Raw genomic sequence first — 17345 nt, forward strand, 5'->3', positions numbered from 1 at the left:
CACCGGACTCCACTGGACCGACCACAGCTGCGTCCACTTCAGCTTCAGAAAAACCACAACCCACCACCACCCGCAACAGGTCCCTCACAGAAGCTGGAGCAAGATCACCGCCGACCAGCTCACCACCACCCTCAGCCAGAACCCACCCGCCAGCACAACGGACCCCAACGAAGCAGCCCGCAACTTCACGCAGTGGCTGACCGCCTGCGCAGACGACCTCGCACCACAAGAACCCTCCCAGCAGGCCCAGGAGCAAGAAGGCCCCCTGGTTCACCGATGAACTCAAAGACTCCAAGAAGACCTGCCGCACCCTCGAAAAAGCCCGGCTCCTCAACCAGACCGCTGACAACATGACCGCCCTCAAACACGCCACCCGCAAGCACCACCAAGAAGAAATCACTGAAGGAACGACTGGACTTCAACGCCCACGACAGCAAGGAACTCTTCAGCATAGTCAAGGAGTTCTCCAACCCCAGCACCAGCAACAACGACATCACTCCCTCACAGGAGCTCTGCGACTCCCTCGCCTCGTTCTTCCACCGCAAGATTGCCGACATCCACAACAGTTTCGGCACAACATCCACGCACCCAACCATCGAACCAATGCACCCCACCGCCACCCTCCGCACCTGGACCACCGAAGACACAGCCCGCACGATGAACACCATCCACTCCGGATCTCCAACCGACCCCTGCCCCCCACCACATCTTCAACAAGGCCGACTCCACCATCGCACCCCAACTCCGGGACGTCATCAACACCGCCAACTTCCCGGAGAGCTGGAAGCATGCCGAGCTCAGCGCCCTACTGAAGAAACCAACAGCAGACCCCACCGACCTCAAAAACTTCCGCCCCATCTCGCTTCTTCCTTTTCCTGCCAAAGTCATCGAGAAGATCGTCAGACAGCTTGCCGCCTTCCTCGAGACGAACGGATCCCTTGACCCCTCGCAGTCCGGTTTCAGAGCCAACCACAGCACCGAGACCGCCCTCATCCCCGCCACCGACGACATCCGAGCCCTGCTCGACAACGGGGAAACAGCGGCACTCATCCTCCTGGACCTCTCCGCTGCGTTCGACACGGTCTGCCACCGCACCCTAGTTCAACGCCTCAGCAACATCGGCATCCAAGAGAAGGCACTGGAGTGGATCATCTCGTTCCTCGCCGGAAGAGCACAGAGAGTCCGCCTCGCCGAGTTTCGTTCCGAGGCCACCGAAGTCATCTGCGGCGTCCCGCAAGGATCATCACTCAGCCCCACCCTCTTCAACATCTACATCAGACCCCTTGCTACCATCGCACACCAACACAACCTCAACATCATCTCCTACGCCGACGACACCCAGCTGATCCTCTCCCTCACCAGAGACCCCGACAGCCCCAGAACCAGCCTACACAAAGGGATGAAAGACGTCGCAGAGTGGATGAAGAACAGCCGCCTGAAACTGAACTCAGACAAGACGGAAGTCCTCATCCTGGGACCATCACCCTCCGCATGGGACGACTCCTGGTGGCCCCCAGCCCTGGGCACCGCCCCCAAGCCAACAGACCACGCACGCAACCTGGGCTTCATCCTGGACTCCTCCCTCTCGATGACCAGACAAGTCAATGCCGTCTCCTCATCATGCTTTCACACCCTCCGCATGCTTCGCAAGATCTTCCGATGGATCCCGACAGAAACCAGGAAGACGGTCACCCAGGCCCTCGTCACCAGCCGGCTGGACTACGGAAACACCCTCTATGCCGGAACCACAGCCAAGCTACAGAAAAGACTCCAACGCATCAGGAACGCCTCCGCCCGACTCATCCTGGACATCCCCCGACGCAGCCACATCTCCAGCCACCTGAGGGACCTGCACTGGCTCCCCGTCAACAAGAGGATCACGTTCAGGCTCCTCACCCACGCACAGAAGTCTCTCCACGACCTGGCCCCCAAGTACCTCAACGACCGCCTGACCTTCTACACGCCCACCTGCCAGCTACGGTCTACTAGCCTCGCCCTCGCCGCCGTACCACGCATCCGAAGAGCCACCGCCGGAGGCAGATCCTTCTCCTACCTGGCGGCCAAGACATGGAACTCCCTGCCCATCCACCTTCGGCTGACCCAGGACCACCGCCTTCAGGAGACAACTCAAGACCTGGTTGTTGGAGCAGTAGCGGACCCCTTGCCCAAGCGCCTTGAGACCCTTCCGGGTGAGTAGTGCGCTATACAAGTGGTTTGATTGATTGACTTTTCAAATGCTTCACATAATTCCTCTGCTGCTTTAAGCAGAACAACATCGAGAAGCAATACTATCTCTTCATCACGTACACTACCATCTTCACAACGGACATAAATTGTCATCTACACAAAGCTAGATACATCTCCAAATCACATTTGAAAAATTATAAAATAAATAACACCACACACAAATGGCTAGAACATAGCGCACTCCTACAAAACAGTAGAACATGCAGTACAAGCAGCAGTAACTCTTCCAACAGCAGTTGTACACATACCCCACAGCCTTTATGCTATGCATACCAAAAAGTTATAAAATATTTAAAAAATACCCACACCACAACAACAAAAAGGCAAGCAAACTGTTGAATTATACTACAGCCACCGTTGGCCAAATTCCGCGAGAAGGTTCATGTTCAGCAATTAATAACTAGTATAAAGATTAAATAGACCAGTACGAAGAGCTATAGAGGAAAGAAAGTAATAGTCAACAACGACACCATCATGCTCTCAAAACAGGAACATAGTAATAATGCTGGAACTGGTAAAATAATGTTTGAAGTATGCAAGGGTAGATAACATTTAAACAAAACCAACATGTACACAGTGCTTGCTGGTCAACATGAATAATAAAAATCTACCAAGGAGGGTTTATTTTCAGAAAACAAAGTACCTTGCATCAAACCCACAGCAAAACCCTGGGAAGGAGGCCAAATCTGAAATGACTAAGCATTCCTGCTTTTACGAATGCAGTGTAAACACGAAAAAGAGCTCTACTCCGTAAACGAAGGAAGATATCTTTATCTGCGTGCAATTAGGAAGGGCAGAAATACACGGCTTGTTCTAAGGAACTGAAGGTGCAAAGGTTCAGACAGTACTGAGTAATGAAGGAGGAGTACCTATTCAAAGTCTTGTACGGTAGAGCGTATTTGGCAGATGGCCAGACTAACATTTTCGAATGGGTTTACAAAAAAAAAAAAAAAAAATTTTTAAATACATCCATTTTCCTTTGAGGTCTTATTTTTCACATTAGAAATAACACGCACGTCGCATGTCAAAGATTTTCTATTTGACGCAGAAATACAATAAAATAAACATGTATAAGGCAGCAGCTGCAGCTAATTTTGTAAAAATTTAAAATTGGCAAATATTCAGATAAAAAGATGGAAAATAAAGAACAGTAAAAAATATAGACTGGTAATGGGTGGTGGAGGTAGGAGAACTCTTGCAAACAGGAGAAAATACAAAACAAATTGTCAATAGTCTTCATACCATTTCATCCTAACCAAAGGAAAAGGCTGGTAGAGGACTTTCCTAAGTGACTTCATTCTGTAAAGAAACGCAAGACTTGTTCCACAGTTCATTTGCTTATGTGCTACTGAAGGTTGCATTACCACAAGGCCACTTCAATTACATTAAACTCGATATACCATCCCACAAACAACATCCACTTCACCTAGAGACAGTCTAAACGTGGCAACACATTCATACACAATCAGCCAAGCAGACCTGAACTTATGTCCAAATGACTTCTCCAAAACTAAATCTAAATACATGGGCTTAGATTCTTCAGACTACTTAAGTCAACTCACTCGCATCCCCTCCTTATATTTGTTTCCAGGGCTCCAGATTTTGAGCTAGCTGCAAGCCTATTTGCTGGTAAGATCAAACCAGGGTATATTTTTTTAAACCAGGAGAGATGAGTCATAACGTACACAATGACAAGCCTGAACAAACAATCCTTAGTAAGAAGGCCTTGTAACTCTCCTAGTTATGTTTAAGATCTCTCAACCACTGATGACCTACTCACATTATCCCCTAAAGTATTCTCTGCTCACCTGGAGAAAAGGCAGTAAGTAGATGGATCAAAGACACCCTGAACAAGGGCAGGACAAATGGAACAGAAGGATTCATTAAAAAAAAATCTACATCCCCATCAACAGACCTCAGCTTGCCTCATCTATTTCTGCAGCTCAAAGTGATCACGTACCAGAAACAATTCATTTTAATTGTTCTTAGTAGAAGGCACAAACGTGTTCTGCATCTACAAACATGAAATGGCAACAACCCTGCAGAGCACACCAATTCTCATCACGTTTTGAGATAAAGATCAAGCCAATTTCCAACATTTGGTGAGAATCTCTTTCCATTGCAGCCATCCGTGGTGTAAACCACTAGGAGCAGACAGGTTTTTTTTTTTATTATTAGTTTTTATAATAAAGAGCATCAAAGCTTGGGACATAGCCTGAAACATCTATGCCTCAAACGCACCCACAAAAGCACAGTGACTACAACCTACTTCTTTTAATCAGATGGCTACCATATAGTTGTATTATACAGGTCCTCACACGTGTATAGTGGACATGGGTAACGAATGGCGCTGGACGCACCGCTTTGCTTTTTTCCAAATGTCCAGGCAAACACTGGGGGAAAATGCCTGGCACTCAAAGTTACCAAAACCCCAGCTGAGAATGGTTAAGACACCAACAACAGATAGAAGAAACCTGGTCAGAAGAACTGTAAGTATGTCAAGCTAAGTCTGAGACCATGAGTCCATTGATGACACTCAAGTGATATCACAGGGCTAGAAAAAATTCCCATCAGCCCACCTCTCTGGTGGAGTATCGTCACGTGGGAGATGTTTCATAAATCCAGTTCTTATAGCACCTGAAGTTGATGCACAGAAGGATTTTGAAATTCTATGACCACAGTGATTCACTCGTGATGCCAATGGAGTGCAGTGCGTGTGAAAAAGTGAGATCAAATTGACTCAAAGAACCAAAAATCGGTTTAATTGGTATGGTGCTCTGGTCAAAACTAAAAACAATACCTCAATAGTTTAAAATAATAACTATATAAAGGCAGGGTGTATTATGGTCGACATGTTTCAGCTAGATGGACAACTGGTCCTAGCTTTCTTCAGGACCCGGTGAAATACTGCGACTGCAAATTAACACAAATAGGAATCAAATTGTAGTGCTAAGTTTGTACACCAAAAAAATGGATAAATCCTACCAGTTGTTCTGAGCCCAGATAGCTACTGGTGATAATCCAATCTTAACGTCTATCCTAAAACAAGATAGAAAAGATGTACAACTCAAATAGTGCAAAAAACGGTCTCAACAGTACAACAGACAAAGGCAGACATACTCACAATACGGTTGAGAATTTCTCACCGTAACTCTGTAGTTCAGGATTATACTACTAGATGAGTGTATACAAATCACACTGAGTTAGCAAAATAACTAGACTTACCCAGCGTTATGTGGGATAATGCCTCACCTCACCCGGTCACCAACTCGGGAAAAAGGAGGCCCCGCTCTGTCAGGAGAAAATAAGTAAGAGGACCTCAGAACAATATCAGGGGTACCTAGGTGCTGTAGTCACTACTTGGCACTGTTCTGCTGACAAAAAACCTAGTTCTAATAAAGGAGATTCAACCTCAAACAACCATGGTGGGGACCCTGCAAGACAACCTGATTAACTAATTAACCTATCAACGGGGATATATAAAGACGGGCGCTCCTGTCCGTCTTTTACCTCCACTCCAGCTCGGATGTACACCTAGAGGTACCGACGGACAGGTAGGACGCTGGCTTGTCTGGTTTCTGTGTCAGGCATTTGAGCTATATATATATATATATATATATATATATATATATATATATATATATATATATATATATATATATATATATATATCTCTGCGTCTCTGTATGTCTTTTTAATTTTAATTTTGTATGCCTGTGACATATTGGGTACTCGTTTGGGTTGCCTTTGGCCCATAGCATCAAACACCTCCTGAACACTGCTCTCTTCCAAATGAAAGGGAGGGTTGTCTTGCAGGGTCCCCACCATGGTTGTTGGAGGTTGAATCTCCTTTATTAGAACTAGGTTTTTTGTCAGCAGAACAGTGCCAAGTAGTGACTACAGCACCTAGGTACCCCTGATATTGTTCTGAGGTCCTCTTACTTATTTTCTCCTGACAGAGCGGGGCCTCCTTTTTCCCGAGTTGGTGACCGGGTGAGGTGAGGCATTATCCCACATAACGCTGGGTAAGTCTAGTTATTTTGCTAACTCAGTGTGATTTGTATACACTCATCTAGTAGTATAATCCTGAACTACAGAGTTACGGTGAGAAATTCTCAACCGTATTGTGAGTATGTCTGCCTTTGTCTGTTGTACTGTTGAGACCGTTTTTTGCACTATTTGAGTTGTACATCTTTTCTATCTTGTTTTAGGATAGACGTTAAGATTGGATTATCACCAGTAGCTATCTGGGCTCAGAACAACTGGTAGGATTTATCCATTTTTTTGGTGTACAAACTTAGCACTACAATTTGATTCCTATTTGTGTTAATTTGCAGTCGCAGTATTTCACCGGGTCCTGAAGAAAGCTAGGACCAGTTGTCCATCTAGCTGAAACATGTCGACCATAATACACCCTGCCTTTATATAGTTATTATTTTAAACTATTGAGGTATTGTTTTTAGTTTTGACCAAAGCACCATACCAATTAAACCGATTTTTGGTTCTTTGAGTCAATTTTATCTCACTTTTTCACACGCACTGCACTCCATTGGCATCACGAGTGAATCACTGTGGTCATAGAATTTCAAAATCCTTCTGTGCATCAACTTCAGGTGCTATAAGAACTGGATTTATGAAACATCTCCCACGTGACGATACTCCACCAGAGAGGTGGGCTGATGGGAATTTTTTCTAGCCCTGTGATATCACTTGAGTGTTATCAATGGACTCATGGTCTCAGACTTAGCTTGACATACTTACAGTTCTTCTGACCAGGTTTCTTCTATCTGTTGTTGCTATTATAGGGGCATGATGAGCCTTGGTCGTTAAATATTTGCCCTCTATGACCCTCCCCCACTATTTGTTTCCAATGGTTAAGACACCACCTGCCTCGATCTCCTCTTCGCCCGTTTTGACAATAGCCAAAGTCCTTCTTAATCTTTTCTGTATACAAGCAATCCTTGTTTGCCCCGTAACCATCATGTATTTCTACATAGAGTGTAAGAGAATTCAACAACTAGTGCTGCTTGACAGACTGTCAAGGCCTCGCTTTCTTACTAACTTGTACTGGCCATGATCCCACTCACTCAACTAAGCACCCATCTCCTACACCAATCTTTTAACGCATATTGCCCCTGTATTAGGATCTCTACTTCACAGAGTGATCAGAGACAGCCAAAAGCAGAGCATAGTGGTGAAAAAATGAAATACGTGCTGTACTCATTAACAATTGAAGAAACACTTACACTTTCAAAAAAGCAATACTAAATCAACGCACATGGTACTTAAGAAATGTCAGGTGAGTAACAATACAAGGTTGCAGATTTGAGTAATGTAGTGATAACATATGTTAAGGGCGCACAATATTCAACACACTGAGGGTTTTGTTATTTTCATTTATCACGATGAAATGTTCCATCGTCACACACCACAACATCCATGTATGCATATAAACTCAACTACCCATTCCAGGTCCATGACAAACAATCCAAAACCGTTATTTCCTAGAATTACACACAGGCATAAATCTCTTCTGAGGCAAAATGCAAGTAGCGCACATGGTTCACACTAAAATATCTTACCGCACTGATCAAGTTCCAAGGCATTATACTCCACGCTGAGTGAATTAAAGAGTTCCTTAACCTGTGGAATAGACAAAAGGTTCATTATAGCGAGAGTGGGAAATCTTACACAATTATAAACATTGTTTTAATAAAACTGATCAACTCAATTTTACATTTGCCAAACAAGGTCAAGCCCTCAATTTAATCTAAAAGTCAACACTGGATTCCTAAAAAATATTTTGGTTTGCAAGGTTAAGGAATTTTTTCACTAAAACTGGGCAGCACCTATTCCAAGACATGTGTCTTTATTTGAATTATTACAACAAGCACTACAAAGTCAATCGGTCTTTCCTGTAGTAACCAGCTCTGCCAATTCTCATTTCTTTAGCATTGTGTTACGAGAAAAAAAAACAAAAAAGACACGGGAGCGCAGGAGGACACTAAAAAACTTATTTTTTTAGAAACATGCTAAGTTTGCCACCCGTATTAACATGATCATAGACAAGTGGATTTCTTGGAATTCATGGGGAAACCCATTTCAAGATAGCTGTGCATGCATAGGATTATTTTTCTCACACAAAAAGCTTTCCAAGCAGGCAACGGGTGCGAGCGCATCCAGGAGTATTCTTTATCTTGAACAGCACCTTGAAAGAATTATTAATGACGTTTTTCAGAAGAAAACAAAGATGGCTGCTGGTACATCAGCACCCAGTTATCCTACTGAGTTAGTTGCACCCTCCAGGGAACATAAGGTTTCATGGATGTGCGAAATGTCCTATAAGTTTGTGGAAAGTGGAACTGTACCCAAAATAGTTCAGGAGGCTGATCAATTATTCTAACATCACCCCTGTAATATTTTGAAAAGTCACACTTTGTTAAAGAGATGATCGAGCCATGTGCAAACTCAAGTTAAGAAATAAAGTTCACTCAAAGATGCAGCATAGACAGAGTAGCCCAGTAGAAGTAAGCAGCTGCAGAGTCTCACAAATACAATTATAATCCCAGGTGAGGGAAGAGGAGAAAGGATAACAAATGGAGCGTGAATGTGACAGGGGGTTGGGGCGGGGGAAACAGGTCAGTGGAGTGTAAGATTCGTAGGCTATACAACAGTCCCCTCCACACAGATTATTAACACGAGTGCTACATTGACAGACTAACAAATTAGTACACCAGAAGCAACTCTAGCAGTGGGGCCTTCAGAGTGTGACCTGGAGAACCAGAGCAAGCAACCAGGAGACCAGTACCCATGTCACAGAACACAGACAGAATCAAAGTGGGAAAACACATTACTCGCCCGTGAAAAGGCCATAAAAACAAGGTATTCATTTTTGGGAGGACATGCTCGAAACTGAGAAATTCAACTCACCAGCTACATTTAATCCTCACCCTAAAACTTACAAGTCACCCACCTAAACAGATTCAATGGTTCCTCCCATGTTTTTAGTGAAGCAGCGGAGTACGAGACATGTATATCAAGTGGAATAAGTGTGCTGCGTTTGCACCAACGAGCTCTGTGGTACAACTACTTATATTTGGATGCACAAAGTTAGGAACACTATTCGCGTGCCTCACAGTGCCCAACCCCTGTAATACCAATTGCTTTGCCCCGGATAGAAGTAAAACATAGGTTTTCTGTAATATACATGAAAATAGCGTGTACGTGACTGGTTTATCTCATTGCCAGGCTGTTAAACCACTTTTGATCATTGTTACATTTTAACTTGTATCCTCTTGAAAGAGCTTGCCCAGATTTATTCTAGTGATAAAAAAAAAATACAAACGTATGTAATCTCAAATTATCAATAACTGACTATTTGAGTAAGAGCAGCTCCACTGATTACTTATCAGGCGCATATTAAACTCCAATGTCAAGACTAGCTACATCGCCAACCCACCAAAATCCTACAAGTGGCCCGCATATCCAGTAGCATATGCACAGTCATGCTGTTGCACACAGCTCTCAAATTACTTCAGTCTTATGTACCTAGTATTTATCTATTGCAAAATGCCATTTCACGACGCACAGCTGAGTTGTGACTAAGCCAGAGTCCAATATTTAAAGGGCGTTTAACAATCGTAAAAATGCACTCGTGGAATGACAGAGCAGATCAACGTTTTAGACTGACTAATACAAGAATATCAGCAGGGGCGTAACACAAGGCCCCGCAGCCCCCGCGTTGCGGGGGGGCCACGCGCTCCGGGGGGCCCCGGCCGGGCCCCTCACGTAATACATGATGATCTGCCGCACACAGCAGGCTGTGACAAAATGGTGCACCGTGGCGGGCCCCGGCCGGGGCCCCTGCGAGAAATGGTGCGGGCGGGGGACCCGCCCTGCCTGGGAGTCAGTAGTGAGTGTGTGTGAGGCTGTGAGCAGTTCTTGTGCGTGGGCGGGCCGAGTCTTCGAAATGGTGCGGGGCGGGGGCCCGCCCCGAGAGTCAAGTCCGAAATGGTGGGGGCGGGGGCGGCCCCGGCCCGGCAGGGGCCCGTCAACCGACCCGTGTGAGTGAGGGCGAGAGGCACGAGTCTGTCTGGCCAGGCAGGGGCACCGCGGGCACTCTGATGCAATTATTGTAAATGGTGGCGGTGCCGGGGACGCCCTCTGACTTTTACTTTCAATTCCGCCGCGTATGCGCGTGGGGTGCGGGGGCAGGGCTGGCTGGTGAGTGACCAATGCCCTCACAGCAGCACAAGCGCAACCAATCGCCGGCGGCGCAAACACGCAAAATGCAAGGTGTGTGTGGCGGGACCGCATAGCATGATAGTCCAAGCCATAGTCAAGAGTAGACAAGAAGAGAAGACAAAGCCAGGCCCGCCGCCCACGCTCAGACAGACTGTCCGAAGTAAGTCCGTCCGGGTCCCGTCACCGTCGGGCCCAGTTTAAATTACCCGGCCCCTGTCTGTCCCCTGGCTTTGCGCTCTGGGTGTGCCCTGGGGCTGTGTGGCGCATCACATCACAGCCTGATGGTAGTAGAGCTCAGGACTGGTAGAGCTTTGAAATGGGCAATGGCATAGGGCGAACGGGGCAGGGGGGAATGTGGGAGCACAAGTGGGGTATCCGACCCGGGTATATGAGGTGTGGTAGCGGGCGGCCCATAATAAGAGGAGAATGTGGTGAGTAATCACTCTCTCTAAAGTACATCAGCGCAAGCATCCACCACCCAGTATGCCATGGCATTCCCTGGCTGAGTCCCGACTCCCGGCCCTGAATACTCTCCGCCTATGATCATTGTTCCCACCCTCAGCACAGACTCGGGTGTTCTGCATCTGTGCATCACCGTCCCGTGCATCATTTGTCATGTCCCTCTCTAATCCTGCCTACCGCCAGCCAAGTCCGAAATGCCTATTAAACATGCCCACCTTCCCACTACCCTGCATTCCTATGGTCTGCCCAGCACACTCCCAAACTCGGACCACCAACTCCTGCAGCCCTGCATGCCTCCCATCCCTGTGCACAGCCACAGTGGTAAAGTAGCCTTCAAGTGAATGATACAGCTGCTTCCCTCACTGTATTAATTCATACAGTCCAATGGAACGCGCGCGTTGAAGCTGCAACGTTGCAGGCGCTGTGGAGTCCGAGTCCTCGGAGCACAAGTGGGGTATATTATGGGCGTCTGTGAGGTGGTAGGGGTAGTAGCAATATAGCATCCTGCCGCCCACCCTCCCCCCCGCACAGAGGCCTCCAGAAATACTCCCTGTGCTCTATAATGTTTACCATTAAAAAGGCCATTACAATACATTGTCGCTTATCGATTCGATATGTCAAAAACGTGGCAATGTTTACAGACTGAAGAGGCTGCATAATGTATGCGGTGGGACTGGGAGTTTGTGGTGGTGGGGGGGGGGGGGGGGAGTTAAAATAATTCCATGGCGAAAGACAATTTTATTTATTTTTATTTATTTATTTGTGCATTTTTATAGAGCGCGGACTTTACCCGAAGGTGTCAGAGCGCTTCACAATAGGAAGAGAACTGCTACATGAGAACATTACAAGTGAACCAAATAAAAATGCAAACGTTACATTAAATGAAGCAAAAATGACAATCGTGAGCCAGCAAAATACAAGAGGTAGCAAACGGTGCATTACAAAAGTGACAATCGTGAACCAACAAAATAAAAGAGGTAGCAAACGGTGCATTACAGGAGGAAAAAGTGACGTGTGCTAGTTACAAAAGCATACAAGGTAATCATAAAGGTATAATACTGCAATATATGGAGGGCACTCAAGCACAAGAACAAACGTTACGTAGGGAATGGTGGCACTTGTGCAGGTATCAAAAATAAACAAATGTAGGAGGTAGAAAACAGTGTGTTACACGAGAAAGTGACGGGTGCAAGTTACACATGAGTACCAAACACAGGTAGAAAGATAATACTGCACAAAATGGCAGACTCTCAGACCACAAGAACACACTGGGAAGACACTTCCATAGTCATGTTAAGTAGATTTTTCTATAATGGAAGGGCTTCCTTCGGATAATAGAGAGGGCATGAGTTACATTTGGAAGTGTCTTTGAAGGAGGAGAGCTTTGAGGTCAGTTTGGAAGGCCTGGGAGGAGGTGGTGGTCCGGAGCTGCGGTGGAAGGGAGTTCCAGATTCTCACTGCATTGCCCGAAAAGGATTGTGCCATTGTTCTTTCCTTCTTGAAAGTGGGAGGTTCAAGCAGAAGATTACCGCATTACGTGATGGTCTAGAGCCTCCAGAGAGTTTCAGTTTATTAACCAGGTAGCGAGGAGAGGAGGAGTGCAAGGCTTTGTGGGTGATACAAGCAGTCTTGTAGATGGCTCTGGCCTCGATTGGAAGCCAGCGGAGGGTGGATAACATTGGTGTGATGTGGTCGCTTCTTTTGGCCCCATAAATGAAACGAGCTGCTGAATGGAGAACAGATTTAAGGGGGGGGACAGGTGGGATTTGGGGAGGCCAGTAAGAAGAGAATTGCAGTAATCAAGTCTGGAGAGGACAAGCGATTGCACCAGGGTTATAAGGTCCTGCTCCGGGAAGAAGCGACGGATTCCCCAAAGAAGGCGCAGATGATAACGAGCAGACTTTGCAATGGAATTGATGTGGGGGGTTAGATTGAGTTTTTTGTCGAGGATGACACCCAGGGATTTTGCGCTGTCGGCAATGATGGGTTTAGTGTTCAGTAGATTCAGCTGATCCATCCAAGATTGCACTGGGGGAGGAGAGATTGAAGAGGAGAAGAGGAGGAATTCGGTTTTGGAGGGGTTCAGAATCAGTTGATGAGTAAACATCCAGTTATGAATGGAGTCAAGAGTAGAGCTTAGGATAGAGAGATCGTGAGTAGAGGCAACCTTGAGGTAGATTTGAGTATCGTCAGCATAGAGATGATAGTGGATCCCGGATTTACTTAGGAGATTTGCTAGTGGTACTAAATAGAGGTTGAACAATGTGGGTGCAAGTATAGAGCCTTGAGGAACACCTTGACCTACCGCCACAGGGGATGAAAGACTGTTCGCTATTTTGATCATTTGTGATCTATGAGAGAGGAAGGAGGCAAACCATTTAAGTAAAGTGCCCTCCATGCCCATTCTCTGTTTAAGAATGTTGAGGAGGGTGTTGTGATTGACAGCGTCAAAGGCTGATTTGATAACGACGAAGGTCAGCAGAGACTGAAGTAAACAGGACCCGCCCACTCCGACTTTAAAGTGCAGAATTCTTCCTAACTCCTGTGGTAAACCATCGACGCTGTGGGGTTTGGGTTTCGACGTGGTACTTCGTGAGTATATCGAGACGAACGCTGCTACATTGCACAACCATTTTTGCTGCTATCCTGACACTGCTAGTGTAGCTGTATCAACTGCATTTTAGCTGTTTTTCATTAATTGCATTTTAATGTTTTTAACCTCCCGACCCTTTCCCTTACTGAGTACTGGCTCCGCTTCATATCGCTGCACTTTGACAGCTAGTGGGGTGCTTTTTCTGCTTATTTTGCACTGGTATTGCATCTTTTGCACACGCCCCTTTCCTAGCGCCGGCCTCAGCGTTCGACCCCAGCGGTACCCGGAAGTGAGGCGGGACCGCATTGCACCGGGGTTGACGCTCTAGTCGGCAGATCATCCGACCGCTTATAACGTCATGTGCCAGCGACCGCGCAGCGGGCGCGCCGAAGGAGCGCCAAAGGAGGGCCCGTCTGTGCCCGTCCGTGTCCCGGACGGGCCCAGGGCAGGGCCCCCAGTGTGTCTCATTTCGCACCAGCCCCGCGCTGCACTGAGTTATACTCATGCAGACTTGATGGCTCTTAGATCCCGTGGCTGCGTGGAGAGTAATACTTGGGTGGTAAGCGACAGCCAGGCCAGAGTGTGCTCGGCTTGTAGCTACCGCCTCCCCAAGCCTGGGGTCCATCCAGCCCAAACTAGCCTGGATACCATCAGGATCCGAGCGGCCCTTATTAATGCTAGATCTCTAGTGAGACACGCAGCGGCTATCTTTGACATCCTAGGGGAGAATAGGCTTGATCTATTCTTCATTACGGAGACCTGGATGAATGACTCATGCGCCCCGGTGGTAGAACTTGCAATTCCACGAGGGTTTAAGATCACTAGAGTAGACCGCCCCAGTGGTAGAGGGGGAGGGATCGCAGTGATCTACAGAGAGCATTGGACCCTCGTATGTGAACCCCTGGAAGGCTTTAGTGAAGCGGAACTCCTGCACTTCAGCCTTGCTTTTAACTCACACTGGACATTAGGTGGCTCGCTAGTTTATCGCCCTCCAGGTTACGTTGGCAACTTCATAGGGGATCTTGAAGAAGCCATCATACCCCGCACACTTCAGTTTGCAAAATATCTCCTCTTGGGGGATTTTAATATCCATATGGATATTTCGGATTGTAGTGAGGCAATTAGATTTGGTGAAACCTTATCAATGGCCCATCTTAAACAATGGGTGGAGACCTCAACGCATGTGGGTGGCCATGTCCTTGATCTAGTCTGTTCCAATTTTGACATCATTATGGAGCGGCCAGAACCTATGACCTGGACCGACCATGAACTGATTAGATTTTCCTGGACATTGGCTACTGACTCCGGATCAATGTCAACTCATCCTCAGGCCCATCAGCAACGTATTAATGTTGCATCCCTTTCCGAATTTCTCTCTGGCGGCCAGCCGTCGCCGACTATGGAAATCAATGCAGCGGTTGACGCTTTTAACACCTGGATGGCGAACGGCTCGGCAGTTTCCTTGCAGAATAATCGTATCTGCCGACCTCGCTTCTTGCCTTCCCAGCCCTGGTTTACCCATGGGCTACGGGAGCAGAAGTTGAAGTGTAAGAAACTGGAGAAGGCATGGAGGCTTGACTATTCGCCTGAGGCGAAGAAGCTGCTGCGCTGCTCCCAAAAGGAATACTACAATGAAATTAAGGCGGCCAAAAGTAGCTACTATGCTGGACGTATTGAAAAAGCCAGTAATAATAGTAAAGAAATTTTCGCCATAGTCCAGAGTTTTCTTTCTCCTAGAGCCGCGCTACCTGCTCTACCTTCTTCCAATCAATGGTGCGAAGAGCTTTCAAATTTCTTCTCCGAAAAGATTCTGAAGATCCAGCAGGATCTCCAAACTGCTTTGAACAAGTCCCAGACATCCATTTCACTGCCTATATTGACAGCTGCTCCGACGGAGGGTTTGTTTACTTCCTTCTCCCCAGCTTCTGAATTGGATGTTCTGTCAATCCTGTCTGCCCTTAAATCTGGATCGCCCTCCGACCCCTGCCCTGCTAGAGTTCTGGGAGGGGTGTCGTCTATAGTCTGCCAGGAGGTAACTAGGATTGTTAATTTATCTCTTTGTTCGGCTTCCGTGCCTCTGAGTTGGAAGCAAGCCAAGCTCCTCCCGTTATTGAAAAAGTCCAGCCTGGATCCGACTGTGCCCTCCAGCTATCGGCCCATATCTCTTCTGCCAGCTTTGGCGAAAACATGTGAAAAGATTGTTTTTAGACAACTTGAAGGGTTCATTGAGTCTTCTCACGCGCTCCATCCTGCCCAATCGGGGTTTAGAGCGGCCTATAGCACCGAAACGGCATTAATTGAGGTTTCAGAGGCTATTCGGGAGTGCCTGGATGGAGGTGGCAGGGTGGTTCTGATTTTACTAGACCTCTCTGCCGCCTTCGATACGGTGCCCCATTCGATGCTTCTGGCCAGATTGGGTGCCATCGGTATTTCAGGCTGTGCTCTGGACTGGGTGACCTCATTTTTGAAAGATAGATCACAGCAAGTGTGGATGCCCCCCTATGCATCCAAGGTTAAGGAACTAACTACAGGAGTTCCGCAGGGGTCTACCTTAAGCCCTTTAATTTTTAATGTTTATGTGACCCCCCTGGTCTATCTAGCTGAGCAGCTGGGTGCCAAAATAATGGCTTATGCTGACGATACCCAGCTGCTCTTCACTTGGCCAAAAAACCACTTAGACCCCTCGACCGTCCAGAGTTGTTTGTCGCGAGTTTTCCGTTGGCTGGCATTGGCCCAACTTAAATGTAACGAGGAGAAGACAGAGATCCTCCTCTATGGATCTTTCCCGGATAATTTCAGGGAACAAATCTGGCCCTCCGACCTACCCTGTCCGAACTCAACAGGAGACCCTGTAAAGAACCTAGGTGTCTGGTTCGGGCAGGATTTAAAGTTCGGGGAGCATATTAAGAAACTAACCAGTACTTGCTATGCAACTCTAAAGACCCTCAGAAGGTTTTCCCCCTCATTCCTGGTGAGGCTAGAGAGACTGTGCTAAGAGCGCTGATCTTGTCACGCTTGGACTATGCAAATGCACTCTTTAGCGGCCTACCAGACTATATGGTCCATCGACTCCAGGTGATTCAAAACTCGGCAGTCAGACTGATGTTTCAATTACCCAGGAGATCTAGTGTTCGTGGACATCTGCGTAGTCTCCATTGGCTACCTATTGCCAATCGAATTCTGTTTAAAATTCTGGCTTTGGCCTATCGTGCTATCCACCAGTTGGGTCCAGTATATCTGCGGAATAGATTTGCTCTTTATGCTCCTAAACGGGCTCTCCGCTCCGCCAACTTGTGCCAGATGGTTCAGCCTAAGTTTAAGCTTTCAAGAACAGGAGGCAAATCCATCTCTGTTAAGGCAGCCAGAGCATGGAATGCTCTTCCCTTGGCTCTTCGCACTGCTCCCTCACTTTCTCAGTTTAAGAAGGGACTCAAAACACATTTGTTTAATATCACTCTGTAATTTCTTTATTTGTTATGTTGGCTGCTCCGTTTTTTTCTCACTTACTCGCCGCGCCAGGATACTCCTGAGTAATAGAGCGCGCAATAAAAGGCTTTATAACATATAACATAACATAACTTCGAGATCCACATTTCGGACTGGGGATTAACTTGAGCTTTTAATTTAAGAGCAGCACTATTTCAACCGCCATCCTTTTGCTACGTCATTTCCGCATTTTCTTTCTGCCGTGCCTTGCTGCTACGAACCCTCTACAAGGCACAACACAACTGGCACACAACCCGGTGATCACCCAAACTGCACCAGCAGCACCTACACATGTATGCCACACAAACCAGCA

At 46.9% G+C, this 17345-nt stretch overlaps 1 protein-coding gene across 1 annotated transcript in view; it reads right to left on the minus strand.

Moving 5' to 3' along the window:
• TXNRD3 (thioredoxin reductase 3) overlaps positions 1-17345 on the minus strand; it is a 106277-nt gene that overhangs the window by 73316 nt on the left and 15616 nt on the right. Inside the window, exon 2 of the mRNA XM_078661727.1 lies at positions 7830-7890. Coding sequence (XP_078517853.1) covers positions 7830-7890 — 61 coding nt within the window. The remainder of the gene's footprint in view (positions 1-7829; positions 7891-17345) is intronic.

The sequence above is a fragment of the Lissotriton helveticus genome, chromosome 9, assembly GCF_964261635.1.
Source record: "Lissotriton helveticus chromosome 9, aLisHel1.1, whole genome shotgun sequence".
Taxonomy (NCBI): Eukaryota; Metazoa; Chordata; class Amphibia; order Caudata; family Salamandridae; genus Lissotriton; species Lissotriton helveticus.